The sequence below is a fragment of the Toxotes jaculatrix genome, chromosome 12 (assembly GCF_017976425.1).
Source record: "Toxotes jaculatrix isolate fToxJac2 chromosome 12, fToxJac2.pri, whole genome shotgun sequence".
NCBI classification, from domain to species: domain Eukaryota; kingdom Metazoa; phylum Chordata; class Actinopteri; family Toxotidae; genus Toxotes; species Toxotes jaculatrix.
The window spans coordinates 11,942,323-11,952,357 of NC_054405.1; the positions used below are offsets into that span (position 1 = coordinate 11,942,323).

The following is a 10,035-nucleotide window of genomic DNA, read 5'->3' on the forward strand; positions in this document are numbered from 1 at the left end:
TGATCCTCACTCCCATGTCTCCCTCAGGTGATGGGCAGCGCAGTGGCTTTTGGGATCCGTTATCATCTGGTGCGTCTCTTCTACGACGTCTAGACAGCCCTTCGGGAAACAGGAGAGAATGCTGACTGAGATGATATTGCTGTGGAACTATTTTACAGGCGTGGTTCATCTGCCTTTTAATAGATTCCATTACCTCACTGTTATTTTTCTGCCTCAAAATCTACCTGCAGTAAACTCAGTGCAAGGTTTAAAGCTATATTTCACTTTGGCTGAACATTTTCATATATAAGCATTAACAGCTACTTCAACAACAATACTGTTTGTTATCCTCCTTTGGGTTTCAGTAATCACAAGCAGGAAAATGTGACAGGATCTGAATTATCTTGTGTGTCCACCATGAAAGTATATTTTTGTACTGGGTTTTTTAAAGGAGAGTACAGCAAGTGGGGATGTAGCAGTGTTCTACAACAATTTAAAAATATTAACACATTGGTCCACTGCTTGAATCTGCTGTAGAAGAAAAAATGGCCAAGAAAAGATTTACCCACTCACTCTTCATTTTGCATGACTATCAATCCATGCAACATGGGTGGGAGGGTTTGTATAATTTTTTTTGTTTGTTTTTGCCCTTGAACAAACGCACACAGAATGGTGATAGTGAAGAAAAGCAGTGAAAAGATAAGGAAGTCATTAACAGTCTATAGACTGTCACAAGGAATTAGGTCGGGGGTAGATAAACAGTGGGAATTAGAAGAGATGAAATAAGATTATAGTGTCTGGGGTTTCATAAAAGTTACTTAAGGTCTATGGAAGGTGAAGGGTGTCCTGGCTAAAATAGTGCGAACTGATTGTTTTTACCTTTCTCGGTATAATTGGAGATATAGCTGTATTTTTATGAAATGGTATGCACCCCCCCAAAAAAGTTCAGCAAACATCAATGTGAAGTCAACTGGCACTGGACTGTTTTGTTTTGCAATGTAACTATGTGTGAGAAAGTGTTTACTGTTGAGATGAAAGGCTCAAATTCAGAAATAAAAGCTGAGAAAATGAACATATAAGATTGGGCCATCATTTTTATTTGCCATGATGGAGTTAGTATTCCAATCCTTAATTAGAAGTAGTAATACCACAATGTAATAATACTATAATACTAACAATTAAATGTTCCACAAATCCAAGTTTAGATTTTCACAGATACATTGGTATAGGTGTGTATGTCAGCCAGTGAATTACAAGAAAGTGCAGTGCAGATATGTTTGAGGTACATACAGCATGGTCACAGGTATTAACTTTTAATTGCCAAAAATGCTCAAGACTTGATGTGAGCCTCAAAAACGTATTATCAGTGGGCTCTACTAATTTATATTGTGTGGTACATAAGTACAGTTCTTGTTGAATTGTTCGTAGTTACTTTCCAGCAACTAAATGTTTGAAATGTTGATGGAAAAGCGAGAAGGTGATTTTGAGGCGGAACAAAAATACACCCGGAACTAATAAACTATTAAGCTTCGTTTCTGGAGAGACGTGCATCAGTGCTGCCCACAGCCCGCGTTTCTTGTGATTGGCCAAAACATCTCCGATGTTTACATCATGTCAGCGCTTTTAAACACCAAACTATTGTGTTGAGGCTGCTGTTCAAGGGAGAATTGGTTTTTTGTGTTGTTGTTTTTTTTCTTCTTTTGTTTGTGGCAGGACTCCAGCTCGAGGTCCGCTCGGCTGTGTTAGAGCTGCTCGGTGTTTTAGAGACTCTCTGGTTACAGTTACCAACCAGCGCCTGGTGCTAGCTAACAGACGCCAGGTGATGGTCAAACTGGTGAAACGGCGTCAGTAGCTTCAGTCTTGCTGTAAAACACGCTACATCCAGCCCCCGTTTCGACTCAGAGAGATGCCTCCCAACAAACGGATACAGAAGAAAACACTGAAATTGGACTGTGAATGGGGTTCGTGTCAGGAGTCGTTCAGTCGGATGGAAAACTTCTGCAAGCATGCGGAGGGTCACCTCAGTGCTTTGAACATGGCGGAAGAGGAGGAAGAAGAAGCAGAAGGTGAGGAGTGTTCTGCATTGTAAGTCACAGTAGGACAGTATGGAGGTAGTGGGGCACTGATTTGGCTCTGTACTGGAGCATTTTAAAATGAAATGAATGAAGTGTTGCGTTTAAAAAGGGACCAAACAGTGTAATGTTCTTCACTGGTCAAGTCACCTGCCTGCAGTCAGTTTTACTGAGTATCTGTTTGACTTGCTGAAGGCAAAGACTCCCAGTCTACAAGCAGAACTAGTACAAGTCTGCAGTTCAGACCTGGCACACAATTGCTTTGGAAGATAGCAAGTCTGAGCTGGTGTCTGCAACTTGCAGAACTCAGCCAGTCATTGATTACAAAGGATTTGTGGCCAAATATTAAATGAGATGGCTATATTCAGCTATTTTATTTTGTGGAATTACTGGGAGAGTCAGTATAAAGAGGACTACAGTTCCTACTCTTTTTTTTCTGATTCAGCCAAACAGTTCGTGCTTCATTTTCCATCCAGTGTACTCTAGTGCTGTGAAAATGATAGGTGATAAACCCTGACATAGGTGATGCCTACTAATGCAAAGTCTTTACTTTTTGTGTCAAGGGGAGAGAAACTGTCTCTGGAGAGACTGTGGTTTCTGCTCTGTGGAGGGCCCTGAAGAGTTGCGACGACATCTGTTCTTTCACTGTTACCACACAAAGCTGAAGCAGTTGGGTCAGCAGGTGCTCAATGCCCAGCCAGAAATTGGCGGCTGCTCCATCGGCTACCACAACCGCAACATCATCCCTGAAATCCCAGACAATTTTATCTGCCTTTGGGAGGAATGTGAGGTACAGGGAAGGATTTCTTCCTCATAAGTAGAACTGAACCTGTTTCTTCCTAAACTCTAAACATATTTAAACATTCTCTTCATATTTGTCCCAGCAACCACCATATGAAAACCCTGAGTGGTTCTACCGCCATGTGGAGATGCATAGCCTGTGTATAGATATACCAGCAGGAGACTGTGAATTCCCAATACGCTGTGGATGGAAAGGTAAATAATTTAACGTGGTTTATCTTAGTTCAGAAATGTTCATGTAACTATACAGATTATACAGCAAATGTATGATGAAAGAGGTTTAAGAGGTTGAGAAACTGTTCTGTGTAATAAGGATATGGGATTGTTAAGTACAAGTTCTGCACTTGTCTCTCTCCAGACTGTGAAGCCACTGCTAAGGGGCGTCCTAAGCTGCGGGAGCATCTGCGCAGCCACACCCAGGAGAAGGTAGTGGCATGTCCAGGCTGTGGGGGAATGTACGCCAGCAACACCAAGTTGTTTGATCACATCATACGACAAAGCGCCATGGAAGGTAAAAGCCTGTCAGGATCATGAAAGGAAGGTTGATAATAATGGTTGCAACATATTTAGGTTCAAACTTTAGCATACTTACACTTGCTTTGTGTGCTTGCATGGGTTCTAGGTCAGAGGTTCCAGTGTTCTCACTGTTCCAAACGTTTTGCAACAGAAAGACTGCTGAGAGACCACATGAGGACCCACGGTCAGTTCCACCTCCAACCCTCGATCAGTATTACTTGTCATTATCACACAGTTCCCAACAACTTCAAAAAATGTGTAGACTTGAGAAAAATAAAGCAAGGCCTTAAAGCACCAGACTAACTCTTTCACTAACGTTTCACGTTTGAGTTAAAAATCTCGAAGTCACACAATTTGCAGGCCTTGCATTTTTAAATTGATTTTGACCTTCCAAATAAACATTGGTTTCAGTTTATACAAGTACAAAATCAAGTTGAGAAATGATCAATATCACAAAGAGGATATTTAGATGAGATACTAACTATTCCATCACAGTGATCATTTGGTCCCAAATAATCCTAAACAAGTTTGTGTTTTTTTTTGTTTGTTTGTTGTTTTCTTTTTACCCCCACTGCTTTTGCCAAAAATCTTTACCCACTTCCCATACACGCACTGCCAGTTATTTTTCTACTCAGGTGTATCCATAACCATTAATAAACATATAAATAAACTCTTTAGATCAGTACATCCTGTGTGCAGCTCACATTGCAAAGAAATCACTGTGATAGATGTCTGTGTTGTTAGAGGAACAGAGAGAGTTTTAAAATAAATTTTTCATCAGGATTTCTTGGCTTGACACAGACATAATAAAAATAGGCCTTTATACTGTCTATTTTTGACCGACTGATCATGTGATTCGCTTCAGTGTTCAGTTCAGTGTGAGTGAGGGAATCCTGTCGACAGCAAACATCACTGCAGTACTATGAGAAGAAATAATCTCATCAGTGGTTTGTTGTCTTCTTGCTGGTACAGTGAGCCACTACAAATGCCCGCTGTGTGATATGACTTGTCCATCACCCTCTTCTCTGCGCAACCATATCAAGTTCCGTCACAGTAACGAGAAGCCGTACAGCTGTGAATACTGCGAATACAGGTATTGCATCCTCTGAAGTTGCAAATCAACATTAGGCCGTTGACACACACTTGCATTGAAGTTTTCTTTCTTTTTGTATTTGTAGCTGCAAGAATCTGATCGATTTGCGCAAACACCTGGACACACACAGCAGCGAGCCGGCATTCCACTGCGACGTACCCGGCTGTGGTTTCACCTCTCGTACCCTCGGCACCATGAAGATTCACCACAAAAGAGAGCACGAGGTAAAAGGTGGACTCTTTCAAATAATTGTTGACTTGCATTCTTTTGGGGAATTTTAATATAAGTTATTGTTCTGCAATGTTTCCCTTCCATAATCAGGGGAGTTTTGTAGCTCGCTACAAGTGCCACGTGTGTGGTCAGTGTTTCACCAGGGGCAACAACCTAACAGTACATCTGCACAAAAAGCACCAATTCAAATGGCCCTCCGGACACCCCAGGTTCAGGTGAGTCTTGCATCAATCCATCCAGTAGTGCTGACTTTGAGATGTGCGGAGTATGGTGCCAATGATGACCTATTTATTACTCGGCCAGGTATAAGGAGCACGAAGACGGCTTCTTGCGACTGCAGCTGATTCGCTATGAGAGTGTGGAGCTGACCGAGCAGCTGATGAGGGAAAGACAGAACAGGCAAGCGGAGGAGGACGAGGACAGTGGCCAGACTGAGGGGCAGGACCTGGAGGAAGAGTCTGCAGGTCCAGCTCCTTCTGAGTTGCAGGTAGAACTGAGAGGGGTGCTGCTGGAGGAGCAGAGTACCGAGGAGCTGACCGTCAGCACTGAGGAGAGCAGTCAGGAGGAGGGCATGTTGTATGTTCTCACTGGAGGTTTGTCACAAGCAGGAGAGGACTCTGCGATGCTCCATCTCCAGGATACTGCTCAGCAGCAAGGAATGCAGATGGTTTGACCACAGCAGTCCTGCAAACATGCTCTATACATGAGAGTGTGTAAAAATCTTGTGCTATTTCTGACCCTTTGAAGGAGGCTGGTACAGAGTTCTAGCTTAGATTTTAAGAAGAAAGTGTGGCACTTGATAGTAAATGAAAATGTGTAAATGAAGGGACACACGCCGTGATCTTGACTAAAAACCTATATTAGGTAATAAACCTTTTTTTTATGTGTTTTGTTTGTTAATGTTGAGCTTGTGGACAACCTGTTTGCCAGTACTTTTAAAAATGATTTTTAAACCATTCATTGTAGTGCAACATCATCAGATAATTGGATACTAATGCTGCACTGCCCAGTGGCTGGTCATACTCGTTTAAATGAGACAGCGGTCCCAAATTCAGAAAATAGCATATGATATGAGTCACAGGAATGCAGTGTTAGCATAAACCTTCACCATGAGGTGTGGTATCCAGCAGAGAGGGCTCAGCTCATTAGCTTGGAAAGTGTGTATTTTTTGACACTGAATCTTCAACTTGAATAAACGTGACACAAAATATTTGCAAAAATCACATTTGAAATGGTTGGATTTTTTTTATGATTCACAGTAAAACGTTTCTTTTAACTTCCACAATAATTAATTACTTTTAGCAAGTCATACGGAGGTATGTTTAGCATTAGCATTATGGCGCCCCCTGCTGCATGCAACTGCTCTATTTCAGTGATTCAGCTGGACTCTACTGGAATAGATGGACATATTATTACTCTAAAATGTGCTAACTGAGCTTTTAGCCCACTAACATAATAGGTGAATGAAAACTAAAATGTTGATTTTCTAGTGTTTCCTCAAATATAATCAGACAGTTTTCATGCATGTGATTTGAAATGTTTTTGCCTAAGTGGCAAAACGTGTGGATGTTTAAAGGTGCATTCTGTATACAAACTAACCTACTTTGTGAGCATTTGACATTTTACGCTGAAAAATATGTATATACTATGTACATATTTTTTATTCTACTACTTAAGGGTACATACTGTTAGTGCTTGGATTGCAAATGTTCAGACAACAAACGTTCTCACAACCCTACACCTGGCAACACAATGTGATCTTCTCATCCCCTTTTCACATTTTTTTAAAATCAAGGCTCTGGTGATCAGGTGAATTGAATCATGACAAATCACAAAGCTGTGAGTCCAGTCACAGCATGATTTACAGTACGTAGTGGCATTAGCGGTGTGTGGAAGATTAGCCAGCACACAGAGCTTAGTTTAAGTGTTACTTACTGCTCTCTGCTTCCTCACTCTGCAATCAGGGAACTCAGCTCTACCGGGACTTGCTTCTAATGGCTTCATGTCTGTTGACTTTACAGGGACGATGATGTATTGTATAACGTTGTCGGTCAATTCCCAGATCCATCTGCAGAGTTTTCACAGGAACTGATTGCATCGAAAGATGGGCACCATGAGGTTTTATCCACTGTTGCTGTTGTTATTGTTTGGGTCCTTCCAGAGAGGGATTTCTCAGTTGCCTGGATGGAGTGGAGAGGTGGAAGGTAGTGGTAAGACCTCCTATAACGCCAGTATCATATTACTTTTTCAGTCATGTTCTGATGTCTAACTCATGGGACTGGGCTCATTGCCAGTTCTCATGGATCCCCATACAAGAACAACAAGAATATCTTTCTCAATTTTGAAGAGCATTTGCAGTACGGGGTAGTTGTTTTTTCTTTTTCTTTTTTTTTTATTGATTATATGAATGTTTGTCCAGTTCTGGTGTAAGAACACACTAATTTAAATCATTTTTTTTCTGTAGGTGAGACAGGATGGATTCCCCAGCCAGATTTCATAGATGACACATATTGGTCTGGGTCAGCGCCCCTTTGTTTAGGAGGCTGCACGGCACGACACCAGGAGCTGAGGAGAGATCCCTGTGGAGACTCGAGCTGCTGCTGGCTCGGGTACAAGTCCCTGTGCAGAGGTAAGACTTAGACCACAACTGTGATTGATATTTTGTTGTCATTTGATGAACTAAAGTCACTCTTGTCTGATCAACCTTTTATGCTTTGCCTTTTCCTTTTCTTTTCTTTGTGTCTCAGTGAACTGTGGGAGGCCAGATGTGGACTATAATGGCGTAGTGTATGGTAACGACTGGTGGGTGGGCTCTATGGTGAGGTATACCTGTCGCTCTGGCTTCATGCTGGTGGGGAATCCTACCAGATATTGCCAACCTAATGGTCTGTGGACACCGAAACCTACCTGTCTCCGTGAGTCAACACTGACCACAGCGACACAAAGATTATATGATCCCTTTTTAAGCTCATCGCATGATTTAATCTACCTGTGTTGTAGGAATGTGTCAGCGGGGACGCATTGAAATAAGTGAGCGGGAACTGAATGGGACCTGCAACTCTACTTGCGCGTATAAGAGCTACGTGGGCCCACCCAAACAAGGCTGTACTCGGATAGACAACTGCAAGAAGAAGGAGACAGGCTGGAAGCGCTTCTTTGCACAGTGTGTTCCTTGTATTTGTGACTGTGCTTTATCATGTGGTGAGTAGTTTCCTCGCTACACTCTCAGGCAGAAATGATGGACTTGTTGAACCAATGTGACCATGTTGCAGTGTTGTCTCGATGCAAATACACTTGAATGTGGTTAATTATTGCTTTGGACTTTGAGCATGAATTTGCCGTTCCATGTAAAGTACACTTTTGTTGTTTTATTTTTAGCATCTGCAGGGTAAAACACAGAAAACACTATGCTGAATGTACGGTGGAGACATCAGATGAAGAGGAAATACACAGACGGCTTCATACACCGCAGAGTCACACAGTTTTTTGCTGCTTCATTGAGTTTTGTGGACAAATTAGTGCACCAAAATCTGGATCTGTATTCTCTCTCTGGCACACTGAAGTCAACAGTTTCTCCTTGGGTTCTGTGTACAGGATTTTACACTGTGACAAGAAGATTGCTGATCCCTCTGAGTCAGTGGTGAATTATAAGCAAAGTAGAACAGCTAAACTCATCTGTGTGATGTAGGGTGGTGACAGGGTCAGAGAGGAAGGAAAGTGAGGTGAATGTTACTAATTTAAAACAGTCTTTAAGAGGTTGTGTCAGACTTGAGTCAAATACTTATTCAAAATTTAAAAAAACATACTTGAAGTGCCAGGTGGTGAGTTCTGTTTTTAATAAGAGTCTCATTATGGGAAGGCAAATTCTCATTGACAGAACAGGATTTGGCAGCTCAGACAACGTCCTCTGGTTGGCTGAATTTTAAATTCATCCCACAAATTTCCCCTCCCAGGAGTATTGAACATTATTTAACATATGCCTGTAAAAAAAATGCTTGCGTTTCTAAGAGAAAGAAAGAAATAAAGGTAAAGATAAGGAGAGAGAGAAGCGAAACCACAGAGATTAGCGTCTCTGCCTCCTCGCTCCTCCTCTCGGTCCATCTGTCCTGGAAGGAGCTGAAACCTTAATCTTGTTACAAAGGGAGGAGCTTTGGTCGCACACTTCAGGGGTCAGAGTTAACACAAAGAGTGTTGTAGACCTTATAAGCAAACTATTTTTATTGGAAGTATACTATGTACACATTTTGATATTTAAATTATTTATTTAGACCCAAAATATTTTTTGTTGTACAATCAAATCTTTATTTTTATATAGCTGGACTGTGTAATTGTGCAATGATGTCTAATGCATTTGAGAGGAATAAAAAGAACAAAAAATAATGCAGATCTATTTGATGTCAGACAACCCACAGAGAAATACTTTCTTTGAAGTTTTAAAACCATCCACACATTTAACAACCTGTTCATTTTATAAGATTTGCAGGCACAGAAAGCTTTGTCATTTCTTTCTTTTTTTTTTTTAACATCCAACTCTCTTAATTTGTGGTACAGTTGAAAACACATTCAAAGCCTGAGTCCGTAGCAGTTTATTTTCCTTAATAGACTTTGAATTGTCATGAGCTGAAAAATTATGCCACTAATAACAGTTAAGGAGACAGGTTAACATCATCACTTATGCATCTCACCTCCCAGAGTTATTCAGCCTTTCTGTGCTCAAACAATTCTCCTGGATAGAACAGTTTCCAACCTGTCACATTTCGTCCCATACTGGCTTTGTGTGATTTCTTGTATCCTAAAGCAGCCCATACACACACACCACCCTCATTTTCCAGTGCCACTCTTTTGTTGATTGTTTTCTCATATGTTTGATTTTGTGCCAGCCAGTTTGGTAGAGTCTTCAAAATATGAAGCATAGTCTCACTATCTTTTTTTTAATTTTACTTTCAGTTTATTTGATAGATGACATTGCTCGTGAAAGCCACCAGATGTTGCTGTTTTGTTTATTCTCTGATGCAGCAGATCTCAACATTTAGCACCTCTTTACAATTTACAGCAACCTGATAATCCGGAGACAGCCATAAATGCAAAAAATGAAAAACAAAATAAAGTTTGATTCTCTTCCACATCTGACCCCACAGCTCTTCTGTTAAACAAAGCAGCTCATCAGTGTTGGGGCCAAGTGCTAAACCTAAGGATGATGTGTTCATTTGCCGTAGGTTTGTAGCAGCCAATTCCTGTGAAAAGGGACATGTTCAAAGCCTAGATCTGACATATTATAGTTCAGACATAAACACAGATTTCAGCTGAAAATGGTGCTTGCAGCAACAGTAATTACAATATATT

At 41.1% G+C, this 10,035-nt stretch overlaps 3 protein-coding genes across 3 annotated transcripts in view; all 3 read left to right on the forward strand.

The window, feature by feature from the left end:
• dpagt1 (dolichyl-phosphate (UDP-N-acetylglucosamine) N-acetylglucosaminephosphotransferase 1 (GlcNAc-1-P transferase)) overlaps positions 1-914 on the forward strand; it is a 4,124-nt gene extending 3,210 nt beyond the window's left edge. Inside the window, exon 9 of the mRNA XM_041051141.1 lies at positions 28-914. Coding sequence (XP_040907075.1) covers positions 28-93 — 66 coding nt within the window. The 3' untranslated portion in view covers positions 94-914. The remainder of the gene's footprint in view (positions 1-27) is intronic.
• The window catches only part of LOC121190424 (histone H4 transcription factor), a 12,060-nt gene extending 6,172 nt beyond the window's left edge, over positions 1-5,888 (forward strand). Inside the window, exons 2-10 of the mRNA XM_041051140.1 lie at positions 1,832-2,045; positions 2,615-2,841; positions 2,936-3,047; positions 3,211-3,363; positions 3,475-3,552; positions 4,341-4,461; positions 4,547-4,685; positions 4,783-4,907; positions 4,996-5,888. Coding sequence (XP_040907074.1) covers positions 1,886-2,045; positions 2,615-2,841; positions 2,936-3,047; positions 3,211-3,363; positions 3,475-3,552; positions 4,341-4,461; positions 4,547-4,685; positions 4,783-4,907; positions 4,996-5,365 — 1,485 coding nt within the window. The 5' untranslated portion in view covers positions 1,832-1,885 and the 3' untranslated portion in view covers positions 5,366-5,888. The remainder of the gene's footprint in view (positions 1-1,831; positions 2,046-2,614; positions 2,842-2,935; positions 3,048-3,210; positions 3,364-3,474; positions 3,553-4,340; positions 4,462-4,546; positions 4,686-4,782; positions 4,908-4,995) is intronic.
• A 908-nt stretch (positions 5,889-6,796) lies between these two features.
• si:ch211-117m20.4 (CUB and sushi domain-containing protein 3) lies at positions 6,797-8,955 on the forward strand. Its single transcript, XM_041052045.1, has 5 exons — positions 6,797-6,902; positions 7,157-7,321; positions 7,440-7,607; positions 7,693-7,893; positions 8,071-8,955. Exons 1-5 carry the CDS (start codon positions 6,797-6,799, stop codon positions 8,082-8,084), a joined length of 654 nt encoding a protein of 217 aa, XP_040907979.1. The 3' UTR covers positions 8,085-8,955.
• The last annotated feature ends 1,080 nt before the right edge of the window (positions 8,956-10,035 follow it).